Here is a 23,878-nt window from a genome sequence, read left to right as displayed (position 1 = left end):
ACATTTGTATACGACATAGATAGATACATAGATTTTTACTTTAACTCAACCACCAGTATTTTGTTCAGCGGTAAGAGAACAGGCGGAATGGGTGCTCAGGCAATATACGTGTGGAATCATTGAGGTTTTTATGTAGTTTTAGATGAGAGATGAAACACAAACACACACACACACACACACATACAAGAACTCACGGCAGCAATTAGGAGGAGAAATCGACAGTGCCCTTTCTGAAATAGCTAACCCTTGTGTGTGTGTGTTAGTGCGTTAGTGTTTTTTTATAGTTAAAGGTGAATTATGAGCTGGATAAAACACACGCCCACAAAAATCGCAACAAGGAGGAGTAGTTATATTTGCGTACACACATATATATAGTTGTTATTTAGGAGTGCAGTGAAGGCATCAGTGTTTTGTTGATGGCCGTAGACAGGGTAGGAAAGGAAGGTCATAATCTTGTTTTTTAGCCATTCCGATAATTTATGTTCATCAGTGTTTTGTTGATGGCATTAGACAGGGTAGCAAAGGAAGGTTGTAATCTCGTTTTTAGTCATTCCGATAATTTGTGTTCATATATAATTTTTTACAAAAGTCTGACATAGCAATTTAGGTTTTCTTATATGATCTTGTATATGGATTACCTAGTTGTTTATGTATTCAGATAATTTGTGTTCATATATAATTTTTTACAATAGTCTGACATAGCAATTTAGGTTCTCTTGTACGATCTTGTATATGGATTACTTAGTTGTTTATGTATTCAGATAATTTGTGTTCATATATAATTTTTTACGTTAGTTTGACATAGCAATTTAGGTTCTCTTATATGATCTTGTATATGGATTTCCTAGTTGTTTATGCATTCAGATAACTTGTGTTCATATATATTTTTACAATAGTCTGACATAACAATTTAGGTTTTCTTATATGATCTTGTATATGGATTACCTAGTTGTTTATGCATTCAGATAGCAATTTGTGTTCATATATATTTTTTACAATAGTCTGACATAGCAATTTAGGTTTTCTTATATGATCTTGTATATGGATTTCCTAGTTGTTTATGTATTCAGATAGCAATTTGTGTTCATATATATTTTTTACAATAGTCTGACATAGCAATTTAGGTTCTCTTGTACGATCTTGTATATGGATTGCCTAGTTGTTTATGTATTCAGATGGTAATTTGTGTTTCTATATATTTCTACAATAGTCTGACATAGCAATTTAGGTTCTCTTATATGATCTTGTATATGGATTGCCTAGTTGTTTATGCATTCAGATGGTAATTTGTGTTTCTATATATTTCTACAATAGTCTGACATAGCAATTTAGGTTCTCTTGTACGATCTTGTATATGGATTGCCTAGTTGTTTATGCATTCAGATGGTAATTTGTGTTTCTATATATTTCTACAATAGTCTGACATAGCAATTTAGGTTCTCTTATATGATCTTGTATATGGATTTCCTAGTTGTTTATGCATTCAGATAATTTGTGTTCATATATAATTTTTTACATTAGTCTGACACAGCAATTTAGGTTCTCTTGTACGATCTTGTATATGGATTTCCTAGTTGTTTACGTATTCATATAGCAATTTGTGTTCATATATATTTTTTACGATAGTCTGACATAGCAATTTAGGTTCTCTTATATGATCTTGTATACGGATTACCTAGTTATTTACGTTTTCAGATGGTAATTTGTGTTTCTCTCTATATTTTTTTAGCCATTAAGGAACTCTGTAATCTCGTAATGCTCATTCAGAAAATTCCTTTTGATATATTTACTATTTTAGAGGAGTTTGACGTAACCCTCTACTCTTTCCTATCATTATTTTTATATATTATTCATTTACTCATTCAGATAATTTGAGTTGATGCTTACATTTTTCAGTGGTTTAACTAGACCATTTACTATTTTACGGATTAAATATTTTTTGGATGTATATACTTTTTAACAGTACAAGTGGACCATTTTATAATTGTCTTGTATAATACTCTCTATTGATATATTTGAGACGTCCAGAAGCAAAGAGACATCCACGCTACTTTTACGGTTTGAGTTACGGGTCGTGTCATGCAGGTGTGACCCTCCTCTCTTAACCCATATAGGTCATGGAGGCAGGAGGGATGGACAGGGCTGGATCCATGCAACTTCAAACTAGTGAAGTGTCGGTCAGTCATGTTCTGCCCCATCCTCTCCGCCTGATAGCTGCTGCGGAGATCATGTGTCTTAATGGTCCCTCTAAGCGAGAAAAATGAGAAACAATCATCACTCACGCAAACCATTTCATAATATATATCAACGCATTTGTGATCAGTTTATGCATCATCTATTTTTGGGGGTTTATATCATGGCAAAGATTTAGCCCTTCACTGCTACATGGTAAAGCCACAAATTTAGCCTGTTGCTGGTACACGGTAAAGCCACAAATTTGGCCCGTCGCTGGTACACGGTAAAGCCACAAATTTAGCCTGTTGCTGGTACACGGTAAAGCCACAAATTTGGCCCGTCGCTGGTACACGGTAAAGCCACAAATTTAGCCCGTCTCTGCTACACGGTAAAGACACAAATTTTGCCTGTCGCTGCTACACAGTAAACTCACAAATTTTGCCCGTTGCTGGTACATAAATTTGGCCCGTCGCTGGTACATAAATTTGGCCCGTCGCTGGTACATAAATTTGACCCATCGCTGGTACATAAATTTGGCCCATCGCTGCTACAAGGTTCAACTTCATCCTCTCATCTCAAACCTCACTTTTGGTGTGGATGCTCCTTTGGTTCTAGACGCCTTTTATATCCTCAACAACTTACCTGAACCATGTGATAACGCGTACCATAGTGTGTTTGCAATGTTAAGAATTTCTAAGCCATGTGAAGACCAATCCATGTGATAACCTGTTTTGATATATGTGTCTTTATCATCATGTGTGTGTGTGTCTGTGTGTGTGTGTGTCTTAACCCTTAGACGTCGGTGAAGCTATATACAGATGGTCCAAAATTCAGTCAGTTTTGTATGGTAGAAATATAGCACTTCCAGATCATGGTTGAATCTACATACAGACAATTGTTAAAACATCCATTATGTGGACCGAGAGAGCCTGGGTTCAATTCCTGGGTGGAGTGGAAAAATTTGGGCGGCTTTTCCGATACCCTGCGCCCCTGTCCACTCAGCAGTAAATGGGTACCAGGTATTAATCGGGGGTTGTGTCCTGTCTCCTGTTCCCTTCTCCTATAATTCCTTCCCCTTCTGTCTCTCTCCGGCATATGACCACAGATGTTGCGCCGACTAAACGAAACTTTCCAACTTTTCCATTCTGCGGCGTACCTATATTTGTGCTACAGTCCTAAGCAGCAATGCCAGATTATCGTACCCAGAACATCCTATTTTCTGGCCTCTGACTCATGACCATTGCAAGCAGACACAAATAATCACCAATTTTAATGATAACTTAAAACAAATCTCGTTATCGGGGTTGACATGACAGTTTTTGGTTGGAAATCGGTTGCAGACAAACGTATAATTACTGATTTTAACGATAACTAAAAACAAATCTCGTTATCGGGGTTGACATGACAGTTTTTGGTTGGAAATCGTCAAACCGGCTGAGTACGGCAGTCTGGTAATGTTGGTCTTAAGGTCGGCAGTGACTATATATGAGGCGTGTCGTGTGAAAGTGATCTAACCCTAAAAAATGGCGGGTTGGAGTTACAGGCGGGAACCTGTTGTCCTGAGGTTCAATTATCTTGTAGTGATGTCGGAAAAGGCAAAAGTGAACATCCTGCGGGGTGTACTAAGGTCTAAAGTGGCTTGTTTTGGTCCAACATGTGGTACAGACTAACTTTAGATCGGGAGTGAAAGACTCTTTTTCGATTTTAAACATTCGTATAAAATCAGGAATTAGGCACAGCAACATAATTTTTTTACAGAGCACTTCTTATTCCATACACTCTTTAAAAATGAACCTAAAACCATGACTTTCTGGGGGGAAAAAATAGTGCGGGAGAAGGGAGTGAGTGAAAAATTCGACTATCCAAATTTTTTTTAGATTTATTAAAAACTCAGTGGCATGAAAGATCTAGCCTAAACACTTAATTCGATGTATAATAGTAATACATTGCACCATTTTATTCAGTAGTAATCAATAATTGACTCCGCTAATACCTCAAAACTAAGGTCGGGCGGGTTAGACCACTTTCGCACGACGAGCCTCACATGGACCATTCATTTTCGGGGAGACACGCTTCAGATTCTGTCGTCGTCTAAGGGTTAAGCAATGCAAGGGGACCATTAGTGAGGGTAAGACAGTGATGCTCAGGGCAGTTTGGTAAGTACAGTTTTTTGCTCATGTTGTTTTATCCTTTGTATAAGTGTTGATTCCCACCGTCACCTTTAAATAAACAAGTTGAATATTTGTTAACACTTTTCCGAACTTCACACCCAAGTATTTCCCTTCATTTAGCTTAAGTATTGGTATAGGGGAGATGTAAGGATTTTTTACAAGCTCTAATATTTTGCAGGTTCATTTTTTTACAAGTTAATATTTCACAAGTTGATTTATTTTTTACAAGTTCATATTTCACAAGTTCATTTTTTTTACAAGTTCATATTTCACAAGTTCATTTTTTTTTTACAAGTTCATATTTCACAAGTTCATATTTCACAAGTTCATAATTTTTTACAAGTTCATATTTTTTTACAAGTTCATATATTTTTTACAAGTTCGTATTTTTCCCCAAGTTCACATTCATTCAGCTATTTCTCCTCCTCACAGGACTATTGTAATCTCTTTATATCCTTCTCTATCCTTACACCACATTAACTATTCTTAATTTATCAATAGCACATCCTTGGGTATACAGCGAGTCAAGACACGGGAGGAAAGGTGATAACGTAACACTCCTTAGCACATTATAGAATAGCACATTACAGAACTCACCTTGGTAGACCACTGCAGGGATGACAGTATTATGCTTTTCTATGTCTGTTTCAGCAGGGCCCAACATTTCATCTGTAGAGTTAAACGAAAACTTACCAGAAGACACAATGACAATATCTCTTACACTCTTTATAATGGTTTGGGTGACTCATCTTGGTAGACCACAGAAGGGATGACAGTTTTATGCTTTTCTTAGTCTGTTTCAGCAGTGACCAACATTTCATCTGTAGTGTTGGGGGGAAGACAAATCAGAAAACAAGATGATGGTTTCAGCGACAGGCACCTCATCGTCTGCAGTCTCCCGGGCAAGGTGTCTCTCGTTATCCTCCAGTTATCGACGTACAGGTAACAAGTAAGATATTAGAGATGGCAGATTGTAGAGTGAGCTTGTAGTGGCGTGAATGTTTGTTTGATACATGAGTTCTTGCTTTTCAATATACAGTAAAGCCCCTGTTATTATCCTTAAACTGTTTCCTTTCCTGTAAAAAATTAATAAACAAAAAAATTATCAGAGAACCGTGAAGCCATTTCCTTTTTTTTTATCATGCTTTTAATTTTTAACTGATTTTATATAGTTTTATTGGTGTTTTTTCCGGTTTTATTGTTTTAGAATATAATAGTTCTGTATTAAATTCGGCGCCATATGACCCAGCAGTTGCGGCGCCAAGATGAACGTTCAAATAATCAATCAATCCTTTACTGTTAAGAAAATTAGATAAATGAGAAAATTACCACTGTTTCCTTTCTTGTAAATAAAAAATAAACAAAAAATTATCAGAGAACCGTGAAGCTGTTTCCTTCACTGTTAAGAAAATTGAATAAATGAAAAAAATTACCACTTTCGTTTCCCGTAAAAATATAAATAAACAAAAAAAATATCAGTACCGGACAGCCGTTTCCTTTACTGTTAAGAAAATTAGATAAATGAAAAAAATTACCACTTTCATTTCCCGTGTAAAAAATAAACAAAAAAATATCAGTGCCAGGCACCTGTTTCCTTTATTGTTAAGAAAATAATAAAATAAAAAAAAATTACCAGAGTCGGACACCACAGACACGAACCACAGCATCAGTTCTATTAGATTCTGGATACAATTCGATGTTTTATTAAGTTTCTGATGCTATTGTTTTGTACTCTGTTTAACCCGGTAGCAGCGGGGATCATGTTTCTTAATGGTTCCTCTAAGCGAGAAAAATGAGAAAAAATCATCATTCACACAAACCATTTCATAATATATATCAAAGCATTTGTGATCAGTTTATGTATCATCTATTTTTGGGGGTTTAAATAATGGCACAAATTTGGCCCATCGCTGCTACCGGGCTAAAATCATCAACAGGTGTGACTCGTTAGAGATTTAACAACCAGGTGTCTTGCAGAGTTCCCGTCACCTTGCGGCCGAGACAGACACTCAGACGCAGCCTTTACCCGTCTACCAGTGGAGTGGGTCAGGTCAGGTCAGGTCAGGAGGCACAGCATGGGGTCAGTGTGAATCGGATTGGACTCTTCAGAAGGTGACCCAAGAGGAGGAACCGTGGTCATGGTTGGCGACTTCTCTGGCAACTATACCTTCCTCTCATTAGTAAGTTCATTTGGCAATTTCTAAAAACATCACCTTTGTTTGTAGTCCTCCTCCTCCTATTCTTTGGGTCGAACTTGCAATGATCCTCCTCAATCTTGCTCAGTCCAGTTCTAATCCTAAACATGTTCTCCTTAACCCGTCTGCTGTGATTGGCACGGATTTCGCCTTCACTGGTAGCCTGGTAACATACACTCCCAGGTCTTTCTCTGCCTCTGTGGTGGATAGTGGAGTGTTTCCCATGTGGTATTGGTGTGCTGGATATCCCTTCACTGGTAGCCTGGTAACATACACTCCCAGGTCTTTCTCTGCCTCTGTGGTGGATAGTGGAGTGTTTCCCATGTGGTATTGGTGTGCTGGATATCCCTTCACTGGTAGCCTGATAAAATACACTCCCAGGTCTTTCTCTGCCTCTGTGGTGGATAGTGGAGTGTTTCCCATGTGGTATTGGTGTGCTGGATATCCCTTCACTGGTAGCCTGGTAACATACACTCCCAGGTCTTTCTCTGCCTCTGTGGTGGATAGTGGAGTGTTTCCCATGTGGTATTGGTGTGCTGGATATCCCTTCACTGGTAGCCTGGTAACATACACTCCCAGGTCTTTCTCTGCCTCTGTGGTGGATAGTGGAGTGTTTCCCATGTGGTATAGGTGCTGGATATCCCTTCACTGGTAGCCTGGTAACATACACTCCCAGGTCTTTCTCTGCCTCTGTGGTGGATAGTGGAGTGTTTCCCATGTGGTATTGGTGTGTTGGATATCCCTTCACTGGTAGCCTGATAAAATACACTCCCAGGTCTTTCTCTGCCTCTGTGGTGGATAGTGGAGTGTTTCCCATGTGGTATTGGTGTGTTGGATATCCCTTCACTGGTAGCCTGATAAAATACACTCCCAGGTCTTTCTCTGCCTCTGTGGTGGATAGTGGGGTGTTTCCCATCCCCTCCCCAAGGCACAGACAGGACTTTACATTTTCTTCAACGAATATGTTTCAGGGCAGCATATAATTTATTAGGCATTTCATTTACTCTCATTGTTCTCATACATCAACAGGTAATACACAGGATTCTACACTCTTCACAATTGAGGCATTCAGAGGAGGAGAAGGGATGCATGGGACAGAGCCATTTCCTTACACTAATTTTATTTTTGTTAATACTCTTCGATTCCTTACACTTCTTTTTAACTCTGTACACTTCTTTATTTTAGTTTATACTCTTCGAATCTCTACACTTCTATTTAACTCTGTACACTTCAACTTTCCATAGTTCTCTTCACACTTCTAGTCTGCGCTGGGAAAGGCAGGCAACATTGCAGGAAGAACAAGAAATGAATTAGAAGGGAGAATAGACCCTGTATTTAGTGTCCTGAGGGTTGCTTTTCTCTTCCAACTTTTTTCTTGTTCTTCCCGTGGTGTGTAGTCTGACTTTCCCAGTGCAGACTAGAAAAAATGGCTGTTTCCTGTCTCCTGGGGTCTGTTCCCTTCTCCTATAATTCCTTCCCCCTCCCGTCTCTCTCCGGCATATGACCACAGATGTTGCAGCGACTTAACGAAACTTTCCAAATTTTCCTCCCCTCACTTCTGCCTCTGTTTCAGGTACACATACAGCTGTGATGGTGATGGCAGAGGAACCCCAAATCTACCTATCCTGACATCCTCCAATACTCGTCCACTCTATTCACTAGCCAAGCTCTCCTCACTGACGAAGATGCAAGCAAATCCTAACTGAAGAGGAAGGGTATTTGAAGCTTCTGTCATGGATCTTGGCAACTTGTGATAATGGAGGAAGAAGTGGAGTGGTGAACGAGGGCCCTGGAAGTATGGAACCTGCACCACTTGGCCCCATCAGTTGCCCCCAAGACCAGGCAACACACAAGCTCTTGCCGAGGATTTCCCAGTGCGAGTGTAAGGTAAGGAGTAATGGATAGTTTCTCTTGTCTTCTTTCACCAGCAACACCTGTAATATAAGAGCACATTAGAAAAGACAGGTTTTGTTACTTTTTAGTCCATTCACTTTACCTGTATTCTTATCTCTTAGTCAAGCAAGTATGGACGCTGTTGATGGGCTCTTGACGGGCAGGGTGTCTGACATCTTCACTGCCCACTCACTAGACAGGGTTAAGAAAGTATTGATGTCTTTGCTTAGCTCATCTGTTAGAGCTACGTAAAGAGGTAGGAATATTTTCTGAACCTAGGCTTGTGAGTTAGGCGATGTAGACGTCTGATGCCCCGCCCACCAACAACAGTCTATCAGTGGTGTCCTTACCTAACTGATTAGAGATCCTGCCACTGTCAGGAGGGAGTGAATGGACTAGTGATGATATGCAGTGTTTTGTACAAGTGTGAAAAATGGACTAGTGATGATATCCAGTGTTTTGTACAAGTGTGAAAAATGGACTAGTGATGATATCCAGTGTTTTGTACAAGTGTGAAAAATGGACTACAGTGATGATATCCAGTGTTTTGTACAAGTGTGAAAAATGGACTACAGTGATGATATCCAGTGTTTTGTACAAGTGTGAAAAATGGACTACAGTGATGATATCCAGTGTTTTGTACAAGTGTGAAAAATGGACTAGTGATGATATCCAGTGTTTTGTACAAGTGTGAAAAATGGACTAGTGATGATATCCAGTGTTTTGTACAAGTGTGAAAAATGGACCAGTGATGATATCCAGTGTTTTGTACAAGTGTGAAAAAATTAGCATGCCAAAATACCTCACTAACACACACGTTGATATATATTATGAAATGGTTTGTGTGAGTGATGATTTTTTTCTTATTTTTCTTGCTTAGAGGGGCCCTTAAGAAACTTGGTCCTCGCTGTTACCGGGTTAATGTAAACTTTTATTTCACTTATCGTGGTCGGAACGCCTGCTTGTTGCCACTGAGCCTGTCCTGTCCATCCATCCTCTTGGGCGGTCAGTGGTGAGGGAGCGAGTACCTGAGGAGTAGATTCAATTAACTTGTGTGAAAGGTGTCCCTCGCACCTGTATTGAAGGAGCATTATTATTTAGATTTCAAGGAATGGTGATGGTTTAGTATTGGGAGCTTCCTAAGTTTAATTTACTTTTTCTGATTGTCAAATTAAAGTTGAAATTCAGGTGTATCTTGAAGAATGTTTTGTTAGATAGTTTCTTAATAAGCATATGGTACAAAATTTGAGTGATAATTTGCCGAGAAAAAAAAGATAATTGAAAAAAAGCAAGGAATAAATAGGGGCAATAAGTCTGGAAATATACCAAATAATTTTCGGGTCACATCCTTTGAAAAACAGAAATGGCTAGGTCAATTTTATAACAAGAACGGAGTGGGAAGATATACATGCAACACTGTTTTGCTGAGAGGAAGAAAATATTGAAATTGAAAAATAGAAACGAATGTGAAATACACCTGGTAAACATAAGAAAAATCAGACCATGCTTACAACACAAATAAAACTAATAAAAAAAAAGTTTGCTAAATAATTATATATATACCATGCAACTTCAACTCCCTGTAATATAATTCAGGCCCACTAAATCACCCCATAATTAACGAGGGAAGAGCAGGTGAAGGGAGTGGAGAGAAACTGGGAGGAGGAGGAGGAGGAGGAGGAAGTGAGGGGAGAGCAGGTGAAGGGAGGGAAGAGAAAGTGGGAAGAGGAAAAGGAGGAGGAGGGAAGGTGAAGGGCAGGGCAGGTAAGGGAGGAAAGGTGAAGGGAGCAAAGAGAAAGTGGGGAGAGGAGGAAGGGAAGGACAGGTGAGGTAAGGACAGGTGAGGGAGGGCAGGCAATGACTTAATGAACTCAGCAATACGAGTCCCTTGATTATGAACACCTGGACAGCTTCAAGGAGGAGGGGGAGGGGGGTGTTACGTAAGCAAGCTCTCTCGCTCTTTTTAACTCTACTGATCTGTGTAATGCTTGGGGGGGGAAAGGGTTGAGAGAGAGAGAATTAAACATATAATACTAAACATATAGCCTTAAATCATTCATCATCATCATCATCATCATCATTTAACGTCCATTTATTCCCTATGGTGGGGTTGGACGGGATATGAGCCTCGTCCACTGTTGCCGGTCCATAGCCATTTCTTCCGTGATGTTCCTTAAATGTAATAGGAAAGATAAACATAACATTAATAACCTACGTACATGAATTACACTCAGACTTACGATTATACTACCACTACAAGACCAAACACCGTAATAATAATAATAATAATAATTGTCGTTACCTCATTATGAAAGGGCGGATGTTAACTTTCTCCTTGTGTGGTTCTTGGTTGATATCTGCGTTCCTCTTTAACTCTTTTCAATCTCCCCTAATGTACTTTCTTTCCCTCCCACACAACATTTTTTGCTTCCTTATCTAATCTTTTTTTTTCACACTTTTGTCAACATTTTTTCCTTCTACTTTCAATATTTTTTCTCATTTTTTTTTTCTAGATTCTCCTTCCTTTCATTCCCCTTTCCAACCTCTCGATTCTGTCCTCCTTTTCCTTCTCTCAAAATCTCCCTTCCGTGACTTCTTTTCCTCCCTTCTTCCTCTTTTCAACACCCTCTTCCTCTGTCTCTAACCTCCTCTTCCTCCCTTCTTCCTCTTTTCATCACCCTCTTCCTCTTTCTCTAACCTCCTTTTCCTCCCTTCTTCCTCTTTCTCTAACCACATCTTCCTCCCTCCTATCATCCCCCTTTTCATTTTCCTCTTTATTCCCAGTGAGTGAAAATAAAGAAAAATTATCATGAACTTACCATTGAGAAGGTATGATGATGAATGGATTAGGTCAGGTTGGATTAGTTAAGATTATCATGAAAGCAATGGGCAGTAAGATTATTTTTTTTTTGTTTTTGTTGTTGTTTTTTGTTAAGTTATCTGTTCTATATATTTTCAAGATGAGGCCACCCATTCATATCTAAAGCTCTGTAAGTTGTGTTAGTAAGGTTAGTGGAAAAGACTGAATGTGTTAGTAATAGTGTTTTTCAAGTTAAGTTATACACAATCAATATGTATTTCAGGGTTAGTGTGTTAGTGATGTTAGTACAAGACCAAAACGTGTTAGTAATTCATATCTAAAGCTCTGTAAGTTGTGTTAGTAAGGTTAGTGGAAAGACTGAATGTGTTAGTAATAGTGTTTTTCAAGTTATACACAATCAATATGTATTTCAGGGTTAGTGTGTTAGTAATGTTGGTGGAAAAGACAAAAAACGTGTTAGTAATAATAACTAACACTTTTTAATTTCCTGGGTTAGTGAGTTAGTAATGTTAGTAGAAAAAACAAAAAAAACATGTTAGTAATAAAACCAACTTTTTTTTTTCCAGGGTTAGTGCGTTAGTAGAAAAGACAAAAAAACATGTTAGTAATAAAACAGTAACATTTTTTCATTTTCCAGAGCTAGTGCGTTAGTAGAAAAGACAAAAAAACATGTTAGTAATAAAACAGTAACATTTTTTTCATTTTCCAGGGTTAGTGCGTTAGTAGAAAAGACAAAAAAACATGTTAGTAATAAAACACTAACATTTTTTCATTTTCCAGAGCTAGTGCGTTAGTAGAAAAGACAAAAAAACATGTTAAGTAATAAAACACTAACATTTTTTTCATTTTCCAGGGTTAGTGCGTTAGTAGAAAAGACAAAAAAACATGTTAAGTAATAAAACACTAACATTTTTTTCATTTTCCAGGGTTAGTGCGTTAGTAGGTTAGTACAAGACAAAACGCGTGTTAGTAATTATTTTATTCGGTTCCAAATGCTACACTGAAGTCAACCAATCCATCAGTCACACGGGTTTATCTACAAATCGTCTACAATAATAATTTAAAATCTCAATAATATCATAAATTCACTATGTATATATTTTTTGATCACCTGCAGACCGGCGGCGGCTGACTGGCGGCTGTGGAGGCGGGTGGCGGCGGGGAACTGTGGCGGGGGGGAGAGAGGGACACAGGTGAGATGGGTGAGTTGATTACAGGTGGTTGGATTTATTTTAGTTATTTTATTTATTATTTTATTTATATTTTACCTGTTGTTATTTTTTGTTTCTTTCCTATATATTTATTTTCTTGGCTTCCACTCTTTACTGTATTTATTTTACTTATTTTATTTATTATTTTATTTATTTATTTATTTATTTTGTTTGTTTCCTTCCTATATATATTATTTTATTTTGGGTTCCACTTCTTTGCTATGTTTTTTTTTTTTTTCATGTTTATTTAGTTTCATTTTCCTGTTTTTTTTTTATTTTACTCAGTTTTATTATTTTTTCACATTTTTTACTTCGATTTTTATTTATCTTTTGTTTTCCCTACTTTCATTTTTTTTTTTAGTTTCCATGTTTTAACTTTTTTTATTTAGACACTTTTATTCCTTTTTTTGCCACCATACTACTACTACTACCACTACTACTACTACCACTACTACTACTACTACTACTACCACCAAGTTCTCAAGAATGCTAAGAATACTAAGTCATATTTTAGCCGTAATGTGACAGATTAATCTCCCTTCTTTAAGCCCCTTGCATTAGACTCACACAAGGAAGAGAGGGGGGAGGAGGAGGAGAAAAGAAGAGGGGGAAGAAGGAAGGAAGGAAGAATGGAGAGAAAGAGGGAGGAGGGAAAAGTGAGATGGGAAGGAAGAGAGAGAATGGAGGAAGAAGGAAGGAAAAGGGAAGGAAGGAGGAATGGAGAGAAAGAGGGAAGAGGGGAAAGTAAGATGGGAAGGAAGAGAAGAGAGAGGGAAGGAGAGGAGAGAGAGAATGGAGGAATAAGGAGAGGTAAAACTGCAATCCTTATACTTCTTCCCCTTCTTCTTCTATTCCCTCCCTCACTCCTCTTCTCTCCCTTCCTTTTCCCCTTCTTTCCCTTCCGTTTCCTCTCTTTTCTCTTCTTCCCCTTCTTCTATTCCCCCCTTTATCCCTCTTCTCTCCCTTCCTTTCCTCTTCTTTCCCTCCCTTCTCCCCCTCTTCTTCTTCCCTTCTTCTATTCCCCCCTTTATTCCTCTTCTCTCCCTTCCTTTCCTCTTCTTTCCCTCCCTTCTCCCCCTCTTCTTCTTCCCTTCTTCTATTCCCCCCTTTATTCCTCTTCTTTCCCTTCCTTTTCCTCCTCTTCCCCTTCCATTTCCTCCCTTTTCTCTTCATTCCTTCTTCTGTTCCCTTTTCTTCCCTTCTAGTCCCTTCTTTCTCCCCCTCTTCTTCCCTTTCCCTTTCTATTCCATCCCTCCTTCCCCTCTCTTCTCATTCTATTTCCTCCTCTCTCTTCTTCTCTTTCCCTTCTATCCCTCCTTTTCCATTCCCTCCCTCCTCTATTCCCTTCTATTTTCTCCCTTCCTCCCCCTTCTCTCTCTCCCTCCCTTAATATTATCCTCACCATAGGCCTAAGGCAATTAAGCAGCCCAGTAATACCTTAATAGGCCTCAAATTATATGCAATTTTCCCCTCCGTATGTGTCATTAATTTTCTACCTCTGTGTGTGTGTGTGTGTGTGTGTGTGTGTGTGTGTGTGTGTTATGGTAAGAGAGATTGTGTAACCAAACATTCTCTCTCTCTCTCTCTCTCTCTCTCTCTCTCTCTCTCTCTCTCTCTCTCTCTCTCTTCCCTATTCTTTCCCTTCTAATTCCCTTCCGACCTCAACCAAACTCTTAACTATCTCTCTATCTCAATTTCTCCTCTTCCCTTTCTTCCCCTTCTTCTATTCCCTTCTTTTCCTCTCCCTCCATTCCATTCCCTCTCCTTCCCTTCACCACACTCACTCAACCCAAAACCCAAAACAAAAACCACATTATATAATCAAACTAAACCAAAACAATCACTTAAATTCACTAATGAGATGAAGGACCTATAATTACCTCACTTAGTTCTTCTTTTAGCCCTTTTCTAACCCCAATTACGTGTCTCCTGTGTGCGTAATTCCAGTATTCACCTCTACAGTAATTATGGGCTCACTTACGCTGCCTCCCTCGGTCTATATAGGTTATAACCCGCCATTACTTCTGCCCTAATGGGCCCGCTTAATCACAGGGTATTATGGGCGAGGGTAATTGCTGTATTGAATGGGAGAAGTGCGGAGTAATGATCTAAGAATTAACCGTCGCTGGCCTGTGGTTTTGAGGTCGTCGCGGACACACACACACACACACACACACACACACTTGTATTATTATATTTATTTTTTATTCACTTGGTTGGAAAAGAAAATAAGTGTAATACAGCGAGTGAAATATTAATGTATAAACTGTTGGTCATAAATGTGGTGGTTATTCATGCCTGTGAGATGGAGTTAAAATAAATATATGTTTTTTTTACAGTGAAGGAAGCAGGTCAAGGGGAAAAATGAATAAAAATGAAAGCCTGATGCCACTGCCCCTATAGAAGACAGCAGAGAAGAGTATGCCTGTGTGTGTGTGTGTGTGTGTGTGTTTTCCTTGTGTTGTTTGATCTAAAGTTAAAAGTAATTTGATTGAAAGGAATTAGACTTTTTTTCCAGTACCGTCCAGTAACTAATTTTTTCCCCATAATGTACGGGAAAATAGTTAAGTGAAAGGACTAATTTGAAACAGTTTGCATTCAGTATTGTTCACTATTATATTTCCCTTGCTCATAATGTTCAATAAATTAATAAGAAGCGATTTTTTATTTCCAAGCTCGTCTAGTAACATTATTTTTTTGCTCCTAATGTTTCATGAGTTAAAAGTAATTTGATTGAGAGGAATTTGATTATTTTAAGTATAGTGTGTGTGTGTGTGTGTGTGTGTGTGTGTGTGTGTGTGTGTGTGTGTGTACAGAAAAATTGCAAAGAATGCTGAACAAATAAAGAAATTAATGTATAATGTTTAAATCGAGGGAAATATAATTTTTAGTAAACTTTTTTTTCCGATTCTTACCAGATTTTCTTTTACTCTTTCACAACTATTCCTTTTTTTCTTCTATATTTTTACTCTGATCTTAGGACTACTACCCTACCACTACTACTACCACTACTACCACCATTACTACTTTTACTATCAGCGGCACTCACCAGTTAGGGTTCAGTGATGTGCCGTCAGGACAAGGGGGGGGAGGGGCGTTTTGGTGCCTGCTCCTGCTATGCCTTCGAAGGGTGAGGTCAACAGGGCTGCGACATCTCTTCCTCTTCCTCCTCCTTGTCCCTCATCCTCCTTCCTGGTTGGTGGAGAGAAGGTTAGGTGTCAGCTGTTATTTTGCCTCTATTCTTCTTCCTCAATTTCTTCATTTTTTCCTTCAATTTCCCTTTCCACATCAGTTAACTTTTCCTCTTAATTTTTACAACTCCTTCATCTTCGTATTTTATAACTGCGATCTATCTTTTTGTTAATTTGCTTTCTTACTGCTAATGCTCCTCCTCCTCCACCTCCTACTACTACTACTACTACTACTACTACTACTACTACTACTACTACTACAATTATTATCAGACCAAGAAACAAAGAGTAATCAGAAAGAAATAAAAAAAACAAAGAGAGAAGAGAAAAAATAAGGAAAGAAGGCAAACATAAAAATCTGCAGGGGAAGAAAGAATAAAAGGAAGAGAAGAAAATAATCAGCGAGAAAGAACGAGGAAAAGAGAAGAAAGAGAAAGATAGAGAACTGAAGGAAAAGGAGAGTGAGTACCAGAGACAAACACACACATCTACCTCTCCCTCACCTCATCCTTCAACAGTCGTGGCCGCGTCTTGAGAGAGGGACCGTCTGGGGGGGCGCCACTCCCTCCCGCCATCCCCCTCCCCCCTCCACCGATGCCCTGGGTTCTGTGCGGAAGAGAAATACACAAGTTACGCCAAAAAAACACATCTCAACCCAGCAGAACACAAAAATAACAGCAACGCATAGGCTTGCAATCTTAGAGGGCCTTGGCATATCATAGTCAACTGAGAGAGTGAGATTTACACGGATTTACATAGATATTCAAACCACAGCAGATCCCTAGCATAGCATAGCACATAAATAAATCAACAAAGCATAGGCCTGCAATCTTAGAGGGCCTTGGCATATCATAGTCAACTGAGAGAGTGAGATTTACACAGATTTACATAGATATTCAAACCACAGCAGATCCCTAGCATAGCATAGCACATAAATAAATCATCAAAGCATAGGCTTGCAATCTTAGAGGGCCTTGGCATATCATAGTCAACTGAGAGAGAGATTTACACAGATTTACATAGATATTCAAACCACAGCAGATCCCTAGCATAGCATAGCACATAAATAAATCAACAAAGCATAGGCCTGCAATCTTAGAGGGCCTTGGCATATCATGGTCAACTGAGAGAGCAAGATTTACATAGATTTACATAGATATTCAAGCTATAACAGATCCCTAGCATAGCATTGCCCCAAAAATAAATCAGCAAAGCATAGGCCTGCAATCTTAAAGGGCCTTGTCATATATAGTCAGGTGGGAGAGAGTGAGATTTACATAGATTGACACAGATATCCACACCCAAACAGATCCTATAGTCTAGATTAATTTGTCTGTTCTTAAACCTGATGCATAGGCCAACAATCTAAAGAGGGCCTTGGCAACACTAATTCGCTCTCATTCCTTCCCCTTCCTCACCTGCGTCTGTTGGGGTGTGGGCGAGGGCAGGGGTCGGAAGGTCACCTGCTCCTCGAGATGGTCACCAATGCCGTTAACAGTGCCAGAGTTGACCAGCAGCCCGTTCACACCTGCTGCCCTCCGCCTGGCCCACGGCACCTGAAAATGGGGAACAGTGAGGAATACAGGGGAAACAAATTAAAGTACGAGGAAAAATGAGGAAAACTGAGTATGGTGAGGAATATGTACAGGGAAATAAAGAAAAGTATGAGAATATTAAGGAAAATAGAAATAATGTGGAAAAGTAAGAGAAATATAAGGAAAATACAAAATAAGAAAACCGCAAGGAAAGAAAAATATATTGGGAAGTACAGAGAGAAGGGAACATTATAGAGAATAAAATACAGAGTTACTGAAAAATAGAGCATTATAGAGAATAAAATAGTTACTGAAAAATACCACAAACTTTAAGAGAAATGTGAAAATAAAGAAACAAGAGGAAATACAGAAATATGAGAAAATATAGTAACTTGGTGCCTCATAAAATATTTAGAGAGAAGCACACAAAGAGGATTAGAGAGAGAGAGAAAAAAGATGCTTGATTATAACATGAGAGGAAGAAGAAGAACAGAAGCAAAACAAAAAAGAATAAATAAAGTAGACATCAAAGAAGAAGGAAAAGTAAAAGATGAAGAAAACAAAGACAAAAAGGAAGAAAAATAACTAACCAACACGAAAAGGAAACAGAACGATGAAAATAAAGAAGAGGAAAAACAGATAAGAGACAAAAAAAGGAAGAAAGGAAAATAAATGAATGAGAAAATGAAAAGTGGGACAAAGAGGAAAAAAAAGGAGGGACAAGTTAACCAACAAACTAACAAACTAACACCAAAACTAAACAGAAGGACAAAAATAAAGAAGAGATAAGAGAAAGAGGAAAAAAGGAAAATAAATGAAAACGAGAAAATGAAAGAAGTGGGAAAAAAAGGGAGGGAGAATCTAACCAACAAACTAACAAACTAACACCAAAACAAGACAAACTTAACCTCAACCTTTCTCAATATCCCATCACCACCACCACCATCACCACCACCACTATCACCACCACCACCACCACCACCACCAACACCACCAGTTACACTCCATCCTGCATCTCCCTTTAACTCAACTTCGCCCATAGGAAATCTACCCCCTGAAACACACCCTCAGGAGACCATCGAAGCCCTTTGGGAGAGACACCTTCGCCCTTACCTCCCATCCCAAGGGCGCGGCGGATATGCAGAAGGAGAGGAGAGAAGGATAGCGAAGGATAAGGATGCAGGATAAGGATGTGGGTGTAGGATATGTATGTAGGTGTTAGTGATTTGAAGACCATATCCGAGTTGTTTGATAGGAAAAGGAACTGACCATGGATATAAAAAAATGCCCCCAAAACAGGCCTAGCTAAGCAATGTTCCGATAAAAGCAATTAATAGGAGTTTGAGGGACTTGGTTTGCTTTTCTTGTGGTTGTTTGTGTTTTTTTTTTGTTTTTTGTTAAATGAAAAGAATAATTGAAGGCTTAAATTGGTGAAAAGTTCTGTGATTTTTTGGTTCAAGATCAGGCAAATTTTCTTTTTAGTATAATACTGTAATTCTTGTTTCCCTATAATGTTAAGTGTCCATGGAAGTTAAAATGAAGAGAATAATTGTAGGTTTAAATTGGTAGAAAGTTTGGCGATTTATTTTATTTATTTATTTATTTATTTATTTATTTTATTTATTTTATTTATTTTTTTTTGTTCAAGATCAGGCAAATTTTCTTTTCAGCATCATTCAATATAATTCTTTTTTCCCCATAATATTAAGTATCCATATTATTTCCCCCATAATGTTAAGTATCCATATTTTTTCCCCATAATGTTAAGTATCCATATTTTTCCCCATAATGTTAAGTATCCATATTTTTCCCCATAATGTTAAGTATCCATATTTTTCCCCATAATGTTAAGTACCCATATTTTTCCCCATAATGTTAAGTATCCATATTTTTCCCCATAATGTTAGTACCCATATTTTTTCCCCATAATGTTAAGTATCCATATTTTTCCCCATAATGTTAAGTGTCCATATTTTTCCCATATTAGTATCTAGTATTCCCCATAATGTTAAGTATCCATATTTTTCCCCATAATGTTAAGTGTCCATATTTTTCCCATAATGTTAAGTATCCATTTTTTGAATAAAAAATGGAAGTTAGAATAAAAAAGTTTAATTGAAAGGTTTAAAAAGGATTTACAAAAATCCCCAAGCAAAACATAAGCACTAACAGCAGAGGGACTGAATGAGTACTCTTTGAGGGGATCTGAAAGGGATTAAAACCAGAAAAAAGGCAAAAAAAAGCAAATTCAAATTCATGAAATTTTTCGGAAGATTCTTTTCCTTCACTTTTTTCGGGAGGAGAATAGGATTTCCTGCTATTTTTCTATTAGCTAGTATTAAAAGTCGCTAGTGTGTTTGGGAAATATGTTAGTATGTGTGTAAGGAATTTAAACACACACATTCTCTCTTTTTCTCTTAATTTTCGTTCTCTCTCTTATTCTCCTTTCTTCCTTTCTCTCTTTTCCTCTTTCTTTCTCTCTTTATCCTTTCATTTATCTTCGTTTTCTTCCTCTCTATCTTTATTTCTTTCTTCTCTCTTCCTTCTCTCTATCTCCTTCTCCTTCTATTTGTCTTCCTCTTCTTCCTCTCTTTCATTATTTATTTCTTCTCTTCATTCTCTCTATTCCAGTTTTTCTCTCATTTTTCTTCCTCTTCTTCCTCTCTTTCATTATTTTTTCTTCTCTTCCTTTCTCTCCATTCCCTTCTCCTTCCATTTGTCTTCCTCTTCTTCCTCTCTTTCATTATTTTTTCTTCTCTTCCTTTCTCTCTCCATTCCCCTCTCCTTCCATTTGTCTTGTTCTTCCTTTCTTTCTGTATTTCATTATTTTATTTCTATTCCCCGTCAGTATGAGAGAGAAAATAGAGCTTCACTAAGTCGTTTGATAATAATTTACGCATTTTTTCGTATTTGAGGTAAAATGACAAAAAAAAAAAAAAAAAGATTTGTCATGTGGTTTCGTTCGATGTGGAATTATTTCTCTTGCTAATGTTTCTTTTTTTTTATTTATTTATTTATTTATTTTTTTTTTTTTTTTTTTTTGAAGAGTGTTATGCAAACCCTGACTCTCTTTTATGTGGAATCGGAAACGAAAACGCGAGATCTAATAGTTTTTCCAGTTTTCTTTTTTTTTTCCTTTTGTTAATGTTCGTTCTATTAAAATTCTATTCTCTATTGCATCATTCTTTATCATATGTTGTTTTTTTACTAATTTTGTTTCTTTTTATCATCTCCAGCTTTCGTTTTTTTCTGCTTTTTATTTTCTATCTCATGTTTGGTCTATAATTTCTTCTGTATTTCTTTATTTCTTTATTCTTTTTATGGATTCTGAAGCAATGAAACAAGGCTATTTTTTTCCTGTTTCTTTCTCTCGTTTTCTTTCATTCGTGCATTCCATCCCTTGCCTCTCCCTGTTCCTTTCTTTCCCCAGCAGCCTTCCCTGACCTTCTTACCTACAAGGCTATTTTTTTCCTGTTTCTTTCTCTCGTTTTCTTTCATTCGTTCATTCCATCCCTTGCCTCTTCCTTTCCCCAGCATCCTTCCCTGACCTTCTTACCTACAAGGCTATTTTTTTCCTGTTTCTTTCTCTCGTTTTCTTTCATTCGTGCATTCCATCCCTTGCCTCTCCCTGTTCCTTTCTTTCCCCAGCAGCCTTCCCTGACTTTCTTACCTACCTCCTCTTGCCTTTCCTCCTCCTCCCCACATCCCCCTTCAATCTTTTCTCCCTCTCCTATCTCCTCATAACCCCTTTCGCCTCTCCCCACCTGCAGCCTCAGTTCCTCTCCTCCTCTCTTCTCTCCTCTCGTCTTTTTATCCTTTTCTTCTTTACTTTTCTCTTCTTTCCTTCTCTCCCCTCCTCCTCCTCCTCAACATCTCCTCTTGTCCTCCTTTCCTGCGCCACTTCGATCAATGCACTTTTTTTTATCCTACTCGAAGTGCTCATTATCAAGTGTTTCCGCCTCCTCCTCCTCCTCCTCCTCTCCCTCCTCCTCTTCCTCCTCCTCCTCCTCCTCTTTTGTTCCTCAAGTGTCATTCAGAATCGTTAAATGAAGTGAACTGTTGCGGAAATATTGAGATCAAGTTTAGCTTTTTTTTTTTTTGGTTTATTTCTTTGATTTTCCGTTTTTTTTTTTTCTCGTGTTGGTTTGAATGGAAAGACGATTAGCTATTTGTTCATTAATTGTTCAGATATTTATTACCTTTCAACTATTTATCTATCTATGTTCATTTTTTCTATCAATCTATATATCTTTGTTCAACTTTTTCTATCTGTCTATCTTTGTTCAACTATTTATCATAAGAACCCCCGCGTCCCATCATTTGAGAGTTCCGATCCCCTTACCTGACTCCCTCCCTTACACCCTTACTCCCTCATCTACCCTACCCTCGTCCCCCCGCCCACCTCCTCCCCTCCCCATTACCCCCTCATCTTCATCCCTGACCCTCGATCCCTCGCCACTCAAGACCTCAATCCGATTTCGCGCGAGATTCTCAAGTCTTTGCTAAGTGGCGTCCCGCGTGGCCCCGATTCAGTACCTTCACTTTTCTTAGTTTGATTTTCTTGGTGTCTTTATATAGGTAAGAAGCGAAGCAAAGGCGGGCGAATATAACGACCTTTCCAGCTATAACGATCTACCTGTATTTTGACTAGCTACCTAACTATCTTTAACTGTCTTTATGTAAGTAAGAAGCGAAGGAAAGATAGAGGAATATAAGTCTTTCCACCTATAACTATCTACGAATATTTTGATTAACTACCTAACTATCTAACTATCTAACAACTGGGCTACTAATCTAACTACCGTCAAGCATTTCACTTTCTATAACTATCCCACTAACTACTAATCTAATTGCCTGTCAACTATTCTTAACTATAATGACCTATCTAACAACTGGCCTACTAATCTAACTACCGTCAAGCAATTCACTTTCTATAACTATCACACACTAACAATCTACTAATCTAATTGCCCGTCAACTACTCTTAACTATCCATCAGCCAATTCACATTCTATAACTGACCCCTCTTTCGGCCACCTCTTTGGATTCTTTTTAGGAGCAGCGAGTAGCGGGCTTTTTTTAATTATTATTGTTTCCTTTTTGTGTGCCCTTGAGCTGTTTTTGTTGTAATTTTTTTTTTATTAGACTATCGTTAATTTTATCTATGTAACTATCTAATAATATAAAAATTCGTCAACCGCTTCACATTCTATCACAAGCACAAACTATCCTTAACTACATAACTATCAATCTATGTCAGGCACTTCACATTATCACTACCACACTATCTATCGAACTACCTAACTACCTAACTAAACTATCTAACGAGCACTTCACCTTCACAACAATCGCAGGTAATATAGGTATCATTCAAAACCCAAAATGATCAATAAACCTTTCCCATGACAACCACAAGCCCTCAAGAATCATTCCCACTTACAACGCTTCAGAACTTCCAACAGTGCACTGGGAAAGAAAAGTGTGATTACCTGAGAGAGTGTGTGTGTGTGTGTGTGTGTGTGTGTGTGTGTGTGTGTGTGTGTTTGTTATCCAAGTCTAAAATGTGTGTTACCTAGTCTTATGTATGTGTGTATGTTGTCTCATTCTTATGTGTGTGTGTGTCTGTGTGTGTGTGTCCAAGCCTTACCGTGCCATAGTCAGACTCGGTGAGGCGGTGCAGAGCGCGGCGCGGCGTCTGGCGAGCGCTGCGCGGCTTCACACAAGTCCTGGCCGCCCCGATGGAGTCTAAGGCCCCCCAGCCACCCACCACGCTGACCCCGGCCTGCAAGGAACGGGGGGTTAGGAGGGGAGGAGGTGGAGAGGTGAGGGAGGGGAAGGGAGGATAGTTAGGGTAGGTAGAGGAAGGGGAAGGAGTAGGAGGGTTAAGGATAAGAGGAGAGAAAGGAGGGTTAAGAAGAGGGGAAGAAGTGGAAGGAGAAGGAATAGGGAAAGGGGAGGAAGGGCATTAGTGATGGTACTATGGTTGGTAAGGATGATTAACGACAAGGGAATGGTTACTAAAGATGATAGAAGACTACTACTACTACTACTACTACTACTACTACTACTACTACTACTACTACTACTACTGAGATGAAATTAGCTATACAGACACAAAAACTAGATACTGAAAGAACAATGATAAACTAACCTATTGCTACTACTACTACTACTACTACTACTACTACTACTACTACTACTACTACTACCACTACTACTACTACTACAACAACGAGAAACAAGAAACTAACAACACCTATTACCCCTCCACACACACACACACACACACACACACAAGAAGTAAAACACTCCATCATACCACTGTTGCCATCTAGCGGACAGGCACGGAGGCTGCTGCTGGAGACGGAGAGGGCGGAGGAGGCGGGGCGCAGATGACAAACGGCCTCACACTCAAACTTGTTACTCGTATTTATGACACCCAAGGGACGGAAATACTACACACACACACACACAACGCACGTAGGAGCCTCTGCGAGTAGGCTAAGAGTAGAGCCGAGTGGTTGTATTCTGACTCTCCCAAACTTCACATCTATTTTGAAAAGTTAACAAAGGAGAGTATTCGAGTTCCCATGAGTGGTTTTTTTCGCGATCACGGTGCAGAAGAAGAGTCAGACTACCACCAGGGTCATAAAACTACCCGTGGAAATACCCAGAAACTCCTATGA

The 23,878-nt window shown here is 38.6% G+C and overlaps 1 protein-coding gene and 1 long non-coding RNA gene across 2 annotated transcripts in view; both read right to left on the bottom strand.

The window, feature by feature from the left end:
* Positions 1-531: 531 nt before the first annotated feature.
* Positions 532-5,291, bottom strand: LOC127010024 (uncharacterized). The gene is made up of 3 exons (XR_007762786.1): positions 1,676-5,291; positions 742-1,155; positions 532-638 (listed from the first exon to the last, which is right to left on the bottom strand). It is a non-coding gene; the product is annotated as an uncharacterized LOC127010024 (long non-coding RNA).
* A 2,221-nt stretch (positions 5,292-7,512) lies between these two features.
* LOC127010221 (uncharacterized) overlaps positions 7,513-23,878 on the bottom strand; it is a 92,703-nt gene continuing 76,337 nt past the window's right edge. Inside the window, exons 7-12 of the mRNA XM_050884098.1 lie at positions 22,840-22,974; positions 17,076-17,213; positions 16,161-16,263; positions 15,516-15,658; positions 12,367-12,420; positions 7,513-9,462 (exon numbers count right to left, since the gene is read on the bottom strand). Coding sequence (XP_050740055.1) covers positions 16,162-16,263; positions 17,076-17,213; positions 22,840-22,974 — 375 coding nt within the window. The 3' untranslated portion in view covers positions 7,513-9,462; positions 12,367-12,420; positions 15,516-15,658; position 16,161. The remainder of the gene's footprint in view (positions 9,463-12,366; positions 12,421-15,515; positions 15,659-16,160; positions 16,264-17,075; positions 17,214-22,839; positions 22,975-23,878) is intronic.

This window comes from Eriocheir sinensis, chromosome 42, assembly GCF_024679095.1.
Source record: "Eriocheir sinensis breed Jianghai 21 chromosome 42, ASM2467909v1, whole genome shotgun sequence".
Taxonomy (NCBI): Eukaryota; Metazoa; Arthropoda; class Malacostraca; order Decapoda; family Varunidae; genus Eriocheir; species Eriocheir sinensis.
The sequence above is the reverse complement of the archived record's forward strand: the minus strand, read 5'-3'. Positions and strand labels throughout refer to the sequence as shown.